Source organism: Aspergillus aculeatus (genome assembly GCF_001890905.1).
Source record: "Aspergillus aculeatus ATCC 16872 unplaced genomic scaffold ASPACscaffold_3, whole genome shotgun sequence".
Lineage (NCBI taxonomy): Eukaryota > Fungi > Ascomycota > Eurotiomycetes > Eurotiales > Aspergillaceae > Aspergillus > Aspergillus aculeatus.
Genome location: NW_017962978.1, coordinates 105,563 through 118,731, shown reverse-complemented (window position 1 = coordinate 118,731; position 13,169 = coordinate 105,563). Strand labels below are relative to the sequence as shown.

The window sequence follows — 13,169 nt, the reverse complement described above, 5'->3', positions numbered from 1 at the left end:
TATAGTCGAAGGCTGAACTGTAAGTTGATGTAACGCTTTTCGCGGAATCGATTCAACCAAAAGCCCCATTCTAGCAGTAGAGGTGGTGCGTAATACCTAGATGGTTGAGGCGGAGGCTGACGCATGCACACTATAACTCACGCGTGCTAGGAGCATCGGATTTTCTACCCAATGCACTACCTTTCCAGGCCACAACACGAGGACTAACTAATACAGACAAAGCAACTGGGCTATCCCCAACATTCTCAGACATGATCCTTTTGTATCTACGAGGGGAAAAAGAAAGACAAAAACATACAACAGAAGGGATTCGCTGGTGGTCACCCACCCAACTACTAACCTCCCGGCGTGTGGCTTGAGTACGGCTGAGCGGACGGGAAGCCCTATTTTCCACACCCTGTGGTCGTATGTGCTTAAATATGCGTTGCTTTAGTTCAAGTAGTAGATCCCCTAGCTTTGATCGGTGTCTTATATCCTCAGGCAAGAACTGCGGACTCATTTCTGTGATTTGATAACATGACTGGCTGCCAGATAATTGAGGCTTCCCATGCTTCAGCACGGTACAAAATGGCGCAAAGATGAAAACATTAGAGCAGAGATTGAACTTTACGCTAAGCAATTCACCCCGCCGTATCACCCTCCCCAGCAGTTTCTAATCAGTCCAGCTTTTCAATTGCAAAATCCTCCACCTTCAACCCATACTTGACCACCCGGCAGACCTGGTAGACGGCCAACCCGATATACATCAGATAGTTCTCGAGCTCGTCGTTCCACTGCGCGACGGCTTTGCCCCAGGTGCCCGCAAACCCGGCGATAGTCTCGATGAAGCCGTTCACGATCAACACCTCGTTCTTTTCCGCCGCGGTGGCGTCCGTGATGTCGCCCGTGAGCCCGAGGCAGAGCGACGGCACCGACAGCACGGCGCTGACCGTCCCCTTCCACCGCTTGACCACCGGTCGTTCCAGCTTCATCTTCTTGCCCACCAGTTTGACTACGGTGCCGGAGGTGAACTTGGCGCCTTTGAGGACCCAGCCCTGGACATTGGATGTTAGTTCTAGGTGGTTGTGTAAGTGGGGGTGGGGAGTAATAAGAAACTCGGGAATGAGGTTGAGTAGCACGAGGCCTAGCACTTACTGCATATTTGAGGGCGTGTTTGGTGTCTAGTGAGGTGGTGGTCAGTCCAGAAGAGTAGGAGGCGGCGGATGCTTCGCCACCCCCCCGGGCCAGGTTGTGAATCCGTTCACAGCTGCAAAGGTCAGGGACGCCGAATCAAAGACATTCATGATGCTATCCACCGGTCCGAAGGGGATGGATTCGAGCCCGAGTCCTTCGAAGGCACCATCGAGCCCCAGCGAAAGCATGTCGAACTCTGTCTCAATGAGGAGCACACCCGACTCCGCGGCGACACTGAACCCTCGGATATCCGCCGCGAGCGAAGCGTCGCCCTGGCCCTGCACGTACTGGCTGAAAGTGCTCTTCGTCAACTGTCCAGATAATTTAGGGGGCGCCCGCTTCTTCTTCGCCTTGTACAGCACCGTGGTCGGGATCGCGATCAACAGTGCGCAGAAGTTCAGCAGCGTCAGGGGCCGGCCCCGGGCGATCACGTTCTTCCAGAGCCACGTTATCACGGGGATATTTATCTCCTTGGTCGCTAGGTCCTGCACGAGGTCGATGCCCAGTTTCAGGGCATCGAACAGGATATCGGCCAGCTTCTCCACCGCGTCGATAATCCCGTTGACCAGGTCCACGCCCACCTTGGCCATGACCTCTCGCACGCGGAAGTTGGCCGGGTTGAAGAATTCAACCAGGTCCTTGGCCACATTCGTCACCGTCTTCATGATGATTTGCACTTCGTCCTGAACGTCCTGCCACAACTTCACCAGTTAGTCCTCGGTCGTGCCCCCTGTCGCGAATGTAGTGGTGGTATCATCGTCGTGTAGCACCGCATTCGTCGTCCCGCCGCCGTAGGTGAAGTAGTACGCCGACCAGTTATAGGGCACTGCCGCATTGACTTCATCCTCGTCGGTGCCCTGGTCTGCATTGTCGTCTGCATTGTCGTCTGCAATGCCGTCTGCATCACCGGCCATGCTGGATGCGACCGTGGTCTTCTTCTTGTTGCTATTGCTGCCTCCCAGCCGCGCTCCGTTGTAATCGTTTGACTGCAGAGAGGTGAGATTTTGCAGAATGGTTGAGCGGACGTTCTCCAACCACTTGTGCGCGTCGGGGTCCGCCGTGTCCAGCGCCTCCTTGCCGTATTTCAGGGCCGCGTTGAACCCGGCGGCGATACTGTCGGTTGTGTCAAGGATATCGCCCCATTCGAACAAGAAACTGATAAACTCGATGATATCCTTGATGACGGCGCCGATCTTCTTGAACACCCAGATGACGCCCTTCACGATCGAGGTGATGGTGTTGAGGGCAATCTCGAAGATCTCCTCGCCGATCTTGACGATAAACTTCCACACGCCGTCAACCACATCGCAAGTCCAGTGCCAGACATCCTCCGCAACTGAGGTGAGCCAATGCCACGCCCCAGCAAAGGCGTCCCCTATATCAGACCAGAACCCATAAGAGACGGGGCTTGTGCTATTTGGAGAAGCAATCGCTGCGTGGTAGGTCTGCAGCTTTTGTTTCTCCTGCGCATGGAGATCATTTGCACTGGCGACGAGCTGTTGGAAGATCTTGGCAACACCGTCCGAATCGTCGGGGGTTTTCTCGAACAATGGCGTCCCATCCGCTTTCTTCAGGTTCTTGACTTGGTCGCCGGTTTTGATGTCCTGGATCTTGGGGAGGATCTTATGGGATGGATCCAGGATCGGATCCGTTAGGGCTCGTTCGGCCGCTGCCGCCGACGACAACGACACCGACGACTGCGATGGTTTCTGCGCGGGGCGGTACGCTTCGGCGGCGAACTGATGGATCGTGGCGTCGTCAGTCTGCACAAGGATATTCAAGTCACCTTTGGCATCAGTCTGGTACCACTCTGCTGTGGGCGAGAGAGTCGTGTGGCGACCGTTGACGATACACCGAACAACACCGGAACAGCTCACACGCAGCCAGCACCCGGGGAGGAGGTCGGCCGCGTCCCCGTCACTATCGTTGGTGACCGTCGTGTGTAGACGGACCAGCAATCCTTTTACTTCAGTGATTGTCTCTTCGGAAGCGTGCCAGAACGGGTACTGCTGCCACACCTGGGAGGCAGGGTCCTGCTGCAGGAGGGACAGGTTTCCGGTCTCGTCCACGGACAGCAGACTGCTGACTAGAAGCTTGCTATCCCCGTCGGCGGGTCGGCTGGACAGAAGGCTGGAGATCCGGCCGCCTTGTCCTTTCGCGAGGAGAGGAATCACGGTGCCCTCGGAGAGAGCCGTAGTCTTGGTGGTGTAGTATTACACCGCGTCGGTCGCGGTGGTATACCAGAGCGCTTCCCCGACACGGGATCCACATCATCAGTCCGATGCGAGAGAATGATGAGGAGGATAAATTTTACACCACACTGGAAGTGTGGCCGCTGGACGGGAACTTCCTGGCATTGGCGTCGGAGGTTCGCTACGAAGGAGAGGGTTAGTAGCAATCCTTCTTTTTGTTTCTTTTTGTCTCTTTTTGTTCAGAATCTCACTACCAGATGATGTCAATGCAGCTTTTATCTACCGCCACTACCCGGCGATCCAGCCCCCGCCGACCGATCGAGACCTTCGCTGGCGGAACTACCAGGCGGCGATCGCGCGCTTCGCCGCTCGGAATCTGATTAACTGCACGCATCTCTGGGCACTGGAAGGGATTTTACCGGACGATGGCTGGTACCCGGACTCGGACGACCCCGCGCGTCGAGACTCGGGGTACAGATGGCTCGCCGGCTGAGTGATCGCTGGGGCTCAGTGGCTGTTGCGACCCGAAGTGAGGGCCCATGTGTATCAGCAGTGCTTGAATCGGGAGAAAGTCGGGAGGCGGGAGGACATGTGGAGCAGGGAACTATGGCAGCAGTGGAAGGATCAATTTGCACGCATCGCCATCGAGGATAGGCTTGGGCCGCAAGCACGGGAGCTCGCGGGGTTGGCTCGTCAAAGGATGATTGCTCACGAAAAGGAGGAGGTTGCTAGGTCTTCCGTGACAGGCATTCTGTAATTTTTGCTCTTGAGTTCCATACTCGGGAATATTATACTTGAAGTTTGCAACAGCACCCGCGCCATCAATTCATGTGGTTATCTTGAATCAACAGTCTAGGAAATAATTTCATGGTGCTTGGATAACAGGTGATCAAAAAGCAAGACCTATGGTCTTAGAATACTGCATGACAATCTGAAATTCCATTGGCGTCTTCCTTGGGCACCAACAAGCCCGTAGTTCAAAGGCTCGAAATTTCAGCCAGCATTGCGGTGCGGTATCCATGAATTCTACCAAAGTCCCAACTTGCATGCTGTCTGATATTTCTGGAGCAGTTTATCCCGTGATCTTTGCCGATTAGCGACTGGAAACAGTAAGACAAACGTGGGAATACCTTGATCATGGTGGCCAGGAATTTCAAGGAGCTGTCGACAGCCATCTGCCCTCTGCCCAACAAGTCTACCATATATATATGGATCCCGTGTAAGACAGCAACAGGACCGAATGGCTTGATTTCACAATGAATGAATGCAATGGGAGCTGCGACGCTTTTCCAGTGAAAAGAGCAACTCTTACCTCCATCTCAACGACCTCCTCCTTGTGCTTCTCATGCGCGGATGGATCATCGTATCTATCTACAAGTGCCCTCATCAAGATCTTGGTCATCCCTCGTTTGGTGGTAAACGCATCTCACTTCTTGTTGGCATTTGTGATGAAAGAAGCAATGTAACCACCAGAAGTATACTTGAATCAAACAGATCCTTGCGAAAGACTTTATCGTAGACCTAATGATTCGTGGCTTCCATACATTCTAAGATTCTCATTGAAAATCACCCAGGGTGAGGCTGGCGCAGGAGTAACATATGTGGTCGGCCTTAATCACATCCTCACATTGTACGGTATATATAGCCCAACAAGCCCACCACGAATGATCTCATCACTAAGCAGTGGACGTACATACAAGACTCATTGGATATTAGTCTATCAACTCTTTCAGAGTCCACTCCACCCACCAGCCACCTTCATCTTCTTATACCACTCCTGCACATATGGAATCCGCACGTGCGGTCCGTACAGATCAACATCCCACTGCGGACTCGGCGGCGCAAGGCCTGTTCCTTTCAGACACGACTCACGCAGTTCTTCGATGCTACCCCCACGGTCGTATCCTTCTTTCACGCCTCCGGCTGCCTCGCGGGCTTCGGCGAGTTTCTTCCGGAGAGTCTCTGTCTCGCTTTCATCAAGGGCAAGAGTTGCAACATCAACGACGACACCATTATTCTCCCGCGCACCCTTAACCGTCACAAGTTTCCTCCGTACCTCCAACGCAACCTTTTGCGCCGGCCGCGTAAGCGGGTCTCCCAATCCACCACCACCCCAAGTAATCCACTCAAGCAGATCCCCCGGATCAACTCTCACATGATCGCATTTCGAGGGCAGAACCTCAACGGGCGGAGCCGTCTCGGACTTCGAAAACCGATACAGCACCTTCCTGCTCCTCGAGCCCGGTTTCCCGCCGCGAATCCCCCACGGCTTCGTGAACCACCGGTCATCATGGAGACTGATCTCCCCGCGCGAGAGGAACCGGTAGTGCGTGCGCTGCGCATTCCCACCGCGGGAGAACCCCGGGCCACCGCTATCGGGGACAGTCTCGTTCGCTTCAATGCGGAGCGGGTAGTTCAGCTCGATAATCTCTGTGGGGATGGATTTGATCGCGGGGAAGAGACAGTGGCAGTCTAGTCCATCCCCGGCCTGACGCGCGGGGACGCCGCCGAATCCAATCTGGTACAATTGATACCACTCTCCATCCGGCTTATACCCGGAGTAGAAGAAGTGGGGCGAGTCGCTGAATCCCGCGGCAGCGGCATACGCGGGGTTCTTCTTGGCGATGAGCGCTTGCATGACGTCCATGGTGCGGCCGAGCATATGTGTGCGGCACGAGATCGGTGCGGGCCGGACGGGCTTCAAGACACTTCCCTCGGGGATATACACGTCGATCAGGTCGTGGAAGCCGTCGTTTATGACCGTCCCTGGGGCCGCTGCCGCGATCATGTAGTACCCGATGAACATCTTGAACATGGTCTCGGACAGGTAGAAGTTTATGCTGTGGGAGCTCTGCGGGGATGTACCGGACCAGTCGAAGAGGAGGCGACCGCCGTCGAGTTTGGTCGTTGTGCATGTGAGAGCGTAGGGACCGATGCCGTGGCCGTCGTCATCGGCGAAGTCGGTGAATGTTGTTGGTTGCGGGTCGAAGTCCGCTTCGATTATTTTCGCCAAGGCTGTGCGGTTACGCAGGAGGAGCTCATTGCAGGCTGCGAGATAGATCTCCGTTCCGAAGCGCGTGACCAGTTCGCAGACGCGACTTGCGGCCGTCCGGCATGCCGTGATGATGGCCATCAGGTCGGACCGGTACCAGTCTGGCTGCCGGGAGTTGCGGCAGAGTAGGTCGACAATGTCCGTGTTCATAATTCCCTTGGAGTACAGCTTGATGCAAGGGATTTGCACGCCGTCATCAAAGATTGATGTCGCGTTGATCGACATACTCCCCGGGACGATTCCACCGACGTCAGTCAAGTGTCCGAACTGCGACGCCCACCCGAGGTGTCTGCCCTCGTGGAAGATGGGAAGAAGAACAATGACGTCGTTAAGATGCGTCACGGCGCCTTCGATCATGTATGTGTCGTTCGTGATGAACATATCCCCTTCTTCGATTGCCCCCTTTCACGCGCGCAAAAACTGCGTGATGAAACTGCCGAATTGTCCGACTAGCATCTTGCCCTCTGCCGTGGTAATCACGTTGAATTCATCCTGCTGCTCGCGAATTGCGGAAGACATGCTGCAGCGAAGCATGAGTGTGTCCATTTCACCGGGGATCGAAGCCAGAGCGGAGGCGACGAGGGTTGGGATTAATGGGGTGGACTGTACAGTTTGCAGCGCCGCTTCGGCGGTCTGGTACTTGTTGTCATCTCGCGTCGTTTCGTCGACGGGGCGGATGAGGATGTTTCCGATCGAGTCGATCTCGCCGTAGTAGCCCGGGAGGATCAGCGTGTTGCTGTCTGTTTCGGTGATGATGCAGGGCCCGTCGAGGCGGACGCCCTGTTGGCTCACCTTTTCGCGGTCCCAGAGCGCAGCCTCGATCTCCTGGCCTTGTACGACGATCTTCTTCTTCGAGACCAGGGCAGCAGCTGGTGGTTTATCTGATGCAGCTCTACTGAGCTGGGGAAAGTCAATGGGCGGCCGCGCATCAACAGCAACAACCTCGAGACGCATAAGCTCGAGCTCAAAGTTCGGAAGATAGTACTTGAACTGCTGGTCGTGTAGCTGGTCGAACTTATTCTGAATAGCCTTTCTCCACTCATCATTGCCCAGCGACAGTTCCTCTCTCTCCAGATCAACGGTCAGATTCAGCGCCTGCCCGCGGTAGCGCAGGTCGATGTGGTAGGTGATGTCGAGTTGGATCTCCTGGCTCGCATTTGACGAGTGCATAGTTTCCCTGCAGCTCTCCTCAAGCTCCTCGAAGCGCCGCTTTACCTCCTGCGAGGCCGTTACGGACAGCTGGCTGATAAATGAAGAAGACTGCGAGTGACTCAACCGTGTAGTCGCATCGCCCAACGCACAGAGCGTCCCCGGAGAAGGAGGGATAATGACCGGCCACGCTCCAAGGAGCTTGCCAACAGCATTCGCATGTAGCGGACCGGCACCTCCAAACGCAACGAGCGCAAAATCCTTCGGATCATACCCCTGCTCGACCGAGACGAGGCGCAACGCACCGTACATGGTCTCATTCACCAAAATCAATCACGTCCTCGGCCGTCTGCGTTACAGGGAGACTCATCTGCTTCGCGATCGCCTCGACAGCATCCCACGCTGCTTGTGCACTGAGCGTGAATTCGCCACCGAGCAATGTATCCGGTAGGTATCCGAGCACAAGATTCGCATCTGTTACGGTCGCTTCGGCCCCGCCCTTGTTGTACGCCGCTGGTCCCGGCGTCGCACCTGCGCTCTCTGGGCCGACACGCAGTGTTTTGGAGATGGCCATGTATTTTGCAATGGAGCCGCCGCCCGCTCCGACGGTTTCGGATGTCCACGGCTGGCGAGCGCAAGGTCAGTTCGCCGACGACAGTTTCCCGGCGGAGCTGCGGTTTTCCCTGGTAGATTAGCGCGACGTCTGTTGATGTCCCGCCCATGTCGAATGTGATCAGGTTCTGATACGGTGTGTTCCTTGTCACGACGTCTGCGACGCCCTGTACACCTCCTGCCGGACCGGACATGAGGATGTTGACGGGTAATAATCCCGCAAGCTCGAGACTCGTAAGTCTACCGTCGGATTTTAGAATGCGAATGACGTCTCCGTCGTCCGCGAGGAGGGTCTGGAGGTTACTAAGATATGTCTGAACCACAGGCTTGACAAGCGCGTTCGTGCAGGTCGTCACGGTCCGCTCGTACTCGCCGACTTCGCGGAGGACGTCGCTGGAGCGGATGATCGTAACCTTATCACCCAGAACCTCGTGGACAAGATCAGAGATGGTAGTCTCGTGCTCGCTATTCGCGTGCGAATTCAGTAACGAGATCGCGACCGCCTCAGGCCGCTCGCTCTCCCCCCCCCCCCCCTCCAGCCCCCCAAAGCTTCACCACCTCCGCGCGCAGCGCATCCACATCAACAGGGACCACTATCTTCCCATCCACAGACATGCGCTCGACACACTGAATAACTCTTTCAAGAGGCACAATTGGGTCCGGAGGCGTATAATGCAACCACGCCCCGAGCCCACCGGGGATCTGCGACCGGCGGACGGCAAGGATATCCTTGTGCCCCGCTGTAACGATCAGCCCTGTTCGCGCGCCTTTACCCTCGAGGACAGCATTCGTCGCGACGGTGGTGCCGTGGTGGATGAACTGGAGTTTGCCGCTGAAGTCGGTGTTCGTCGCGGGCTGGGATTTGAGGGTTTCTTGGACTCGGTTGATGCCGTTTTCGATTCCAATGCTTTGGTCTTCAATTGTGGTGGGGACCTTTGCGCGTGCAATGAATCCGCTGGGGGAGAGGGCGTAGACGTCGGTGAATGTGCCACCGACGTCTGCGCCCAGACGGTAGGTGGCTTTGTCCGTGTTGTGTGGCATCGTGTGTTAGATGTTAGGGTAAGGAAATAGATCAGACTTTCCGCGACAACGCAAAGGAAACGCAAGGGAGGGAGAGGGGAAAAAGGAAGAGAATGCGTGCGGGGGTAACAAGCAGATGGGAGGACAGCTAGATGCTCAGAAGCGAAGAGGGGGAAGATAGGAAGATACATAGCTCCTCTGGGCAATGGGAACGGCGATCCATGATGTGACGGGAGGGTGATCAACCCACCTTCTGTCCAGTCGCCCGTGGATGGTGGGTCGTGGTGGGTGAGTTGGCGATAAGACTAAGACGGGGGACGCTGGGCGCTCACTCACTCGGGAGCCGAGGCGGATCTTGTGCATCCATGGACAGCTTCAATTCAGACGGCCACATCGCTCCTCCTCATCGAACCAGATCTGGGCCTCGTGTGTGTCGAATGACAGGGCAGGCAACTGCGCTAGGCAATCTCGAATACGATTGCCAATAGCTTTTCGGTGCTTCACAATCGACAGGGATGGTGCAGATTCTGCCTGCACACTGGCAGGTTGGATGAACTTGCCTGTCTCGTCCCATTCCGGGTCGGATCGGTGCGAAGTGAATCGATAATTGCGATTCCATTTCCCCCGGCCGTTGCTTTCGCTCCCCATACCCGAAAGGAGAGGGCCGTAGCGGCGGATCGCAGATGCCATCCGGCCGGACATGGTTCGACAGCGACGGGCAGGGTTAAGGTGCTTTTATCAGGAGGAGGACGAGGATCAGGGCCTGGATCTCGTATCCAAGGAATGAAGGTTTGCTTTTATGCTTTGATGTATATCTGATCGATCCCTCGATCAAAGACTTTAACTGGATCCTTGACCATTTTTCACCCCTACCAGCTCAGGTACACAGCCTCGGAATCCGCTGGGCGAGTGCCCATGTTTACGAGCGATCGTGCCCATTGTCCGTCCCTCGTCGCTGTATGACTCTTTGACAGTAGCACGGAAGCTGTAACCACATCTTACAGCATGGATCTCTCAGAACCAGCGATCCCGGCTCCCCCGGGCGAGGTATCTGATCTCAAGAATCCAGAGGATGTCCTCCACACAGTCAATTTTGTGACGCAAGTCATTTGCCTCCTCGTCGTGACGATCGTCGTGGCGCTGCGGTTCCTCGTCAAGGCAAGGCTGAGGAAGGCGTTAGAGTTGGGAGGATTGCGAGTTTGATCTTACATTGTTTTGATGGCATGCTGTTTATACTGAGAACCTTTCCTACAAGGGAGCACGATTCTTGGATGGGTAAGCTCTTGCCTTCGGATCAGTCGATCAGTTGATGCGATCTAATGCTTGCGATCGGTTCTATTCGTCGGGTTTTGTGCGAATATGATTATACGTATGTACTCCATTATTCTCTAGATGCGACAAAAGTGTCTAATAATCACAGTGGGAAACTACGGCGGTGGCTACCACGCATGGGACGTGTCAAAGGGCGACATGGTTAATTTCCAAAAGGTATCATCAACCATCCTCAACCAGCAAAGCGAGAGCTCAACCAATTCCATCAAGTCCACCACTAAACACCACCCCCTCATTCGCAGGCCTCCTATGCCGTAACCCTCGTCTACGTCCCCATGGTCTTCGTGATAAAAGTTGCCCTCCTCGCCGTCATGCTCCGCCTCTTCGCCCCAGACAAACACAAGGTGATGCTCGTCTACGGCACAATCATCGTCCTCCTGTACTACATCCCCGCCCTCTTCATCAAGATCTTCTTCTGCAATCCCATCTCCGCATACTGGTACGGCCTCGAAGCAACGAATGGGACCTGCATGGACCAGCGGAAGGTCATCATCGCCGGCGCGACGATAAGCATGATTAGCGATTTTTGGATCCTCGTCCTGCCCATTTCGATGCTCTGGTCGCTTAAGATGAGTTTCAGCAAGAAGCTGCGTGTCCTGGGAATTTTGGGCGCTGGAGGGTTAGCCACGGGGTTTAGTATCTGGAGGCTTGTTATGATGGTTGATGAGTCCCGGACGTCGGATACAACCTGGTTTTGGATTCATTGTGTGCTTACGGGGTACGTCACTGTCACCTCGATCCTTCAAATCCACCCAGGAAGAACTCTTCGCCGGCTGCATGGGAACGAGATCACCGCGCTAACCTTTTTACCTTTTGTGCTACAGAAACGCCGAATCAGGCACCGGTTTAACTTTTTCTATGATTGGTTTTGTTGATGTTTTGTTTGCGGCGCGCCTGTACCAGAACTATATCCTTTGCAGTGCTAGTGAGAAAAGCACGAACGCCACCCACAAGGTCAATAGGGCCTCATATGGTCGGCCCCCTGTAGGCACCCGGAGGTCGCCGAGCATTCCATTTGAATGGGTACTACCGAGGAGAGACAACTGCTTGACTGGACTTGGATAATTGAGGAGGGGCGGTTGTAGGTGCGGTTCTCCAGCTCAGGCCCCCTGGTGAACATACCAGGTCTTGAGAATCAGACCTCTTTCTTCCTCTTTTGTTCATGATAACATTCAATTCGGTGGAAAGTATCAGAGGGTGAAATGGGATGTGAACAAAGGCTTGGTTTTTGACTATAAGAAAAGAATAGTAACCAAAAACATACAACAGAAGGGATTCGCTGGTGGTCACCCACCCAACTACTAACCTCCCGGCGTGTGGCTTAAGTACGGCTGAGCGGACGGGAAGCCCTGTTTTCCACACCCTATGGTCGTATGTGCTTGAATAACAAGGATACTATCTTATAATAGTGTTTCAACTCACAGATATTCGATACGTTCTTCCTGGCAGGTCCTGATCCATCCCACCCTAACACTCTCGGCCGTAATGCTACTAGAGGTTACAGAGACCTTTCACCCATCGATCAAATTAGTTATCTTCAAGTTAGTGACATTCACTAAACACAATCTTTTCCAAAATATAGACTATATAAGCTTTGTCTTTTTATGGAAGGCTGTTGTGGGTGGGCGCGGTGCCGGTTCGCTTTCTGATTACGTTAAGTTATGCTACAGGCGAACGACTCAGCGGGTCCCACCCTTTGTGGAACTACACAAAGTCGCCCGGCACTTCCGATTTGCTGTATAACATGTATAACAATCAGACATCGAGGGACGGTCCGAAACAGATTGAGCCGGGAGCTTCATGCTCCGTGAATTAAGTTATGCCTAGCCCCCGCAATAGAGCGCTCTTGCCAACTCCGCGACTAGTCGAATTCCGTTATTCTGGTGCTAACCTTGAAACTTCTCTGGTTTTCTAGAAACCGGATCGCTCTTGCTGCGAGTTGCCGCACGCCGGCACATTGCTTGCTTTGAAGAGCAGGCAGTTAGGGTTGAGCAGAAACCAAGCGCGAGCCTCAGGCAGCAGGCCTAGATATTGTGTGCGCATTGGAGCATGGGCGCTAAGTTCTCATATACTGGCCTTCTTTGGATTTCCTCGGTAGTGAACAGGCACTTTCATATCCGCTTTCTTTTTTAGTGAACTATCTTTCTTCTTCCAATGTCTCCTCCGGTTTGGTGCCGGCGCAGTTCAAGGAGAAAAAATAAATACCTCGAAAGATGCAGGGCAGGTAGTTCTTTTATTTCTAACCCTAACAACCAAATCAATATGGCGAAATGTAATATCACTTACTAGTCAAGTATGACGCGGACCTTACATTATGATATGCTACTGAACCATACCGGGTATTCTAGTTATAACGGTAGGAGGATCGCTAGAGCTCTGGAATTGAGTTTCTGAGAGAGAGGAGAAAGATACATTAAAATGAATATGCTCTAGTCCGTGGCGTAGGAACGTTTTTCTCTGAAATTCTGCGAAAAGTACTGGGCATTGATTGAATACATTTGAACGGATTGTTAACCCTAAATTTAACAGAATAGAGGATTCCAGGTATTATGTCAAGACATATGGAGGTAAAAAGTAATCTAAAAACAAAATCAAGACAAGCTGTGCCTCGTGGTTCGATGAACAAATTACAGAAGGTA

General features: G+C 53.9%; 3 protein-coding genes across 3 annotated transcripts; 1 reads left to right on the top strand and 2 right to left on the bottom strand.

Annotated features, from left to right (window-relative positions):
- Positions 1 to 656: 656 nt before the first annotated feature.
- Positions 657 to 3,906, bottom strand: ASPACDRAFT_57619 (uncharacterized protein; the record flags this gene model as incomplete). The annotated part of the gene is made up of 4 exons (XM_020203266.1): positions 657 to 1,034; positions 1,215 to 1,865; positions 1,944 to 3,371; positions 3,802 to 3,906. 4 exons carry the CDS (start codon positions 3,904 to 3,906, stop codon positions 657 to 659), a joined length of 2,562 nt encoding a protein of 853 aa, XP_020058954.1.
- A 1,188-nt stretch (positions 3,907 to 5,094) lies between these two features.
- On the bottom strand, positions 5,095 to 9,900 carry ASPACDRAFT_57618 (uncharacterized protein; the record flags this gene model as incomplete). The annotated part of the gene is made up of 6 exons (XM_020203265.1): positions 5,095 to 6,819; positions 6,898 to 7,842; positions 7,904 to 8,191; positions 8,223 to 8,606; positions 8,734 to 9,197; positions 9,591 to 9,900. 6 exons carry the CDS (start codon positions 9,898 to 9,900, stop codon positions 5,095 to 5,097), a joined length of 4,116 nt encoding a protein of 1,371 aa, XP_020058953.1.
- A 242-nt stretch (positions 9,901 to 10,142) lies between these two features.
- Positions 10,143 to 11,766, top strand: ASPACDRAFT_112756 (uncharacterized protein). The gene is made up of 4 exons (XM_020195668.1): positions 10,143 to 10,567; positions 10,619 to 10,686; positions 10,773 to 11,248; positions 11,355 to 11,766. The coding sequence occupies exons 1-4, from the start codon at positions 10,558 to 10,560 to the stop codon at positions 11,593 to 11,595; spliced, it is 795 nt and encodes a 264-aa protein (XP_020058952.1). The 5' UTR covers positions 10,143 to 10,557; the 3' UTR covers positions 11,596 to 11,766.
- Positions 11,767 to 13,169: the final 1,403 nt, after the last annotated feature.

Excerpts from the sequence above, each read along its gene's own strand:
- ASPACDRAFT_112756 (XM_020195668.1), top strand. Across the intron at positions 10,687-10,772 it reads ACATGGTTAATTTCCAAAAG|GCCTCCTATGCCGTAACCCT; the intron begins GTATCATCAACC and ends CCTCATTCGCAG. Across the intron at positions 11,249-11,354 it reads ATTCATTGTGTGCTTACGGG|AAACGCCGAATCAGGCACCG; the intron begins GTACGTCACTGT and ends TTTGTGCTACAG.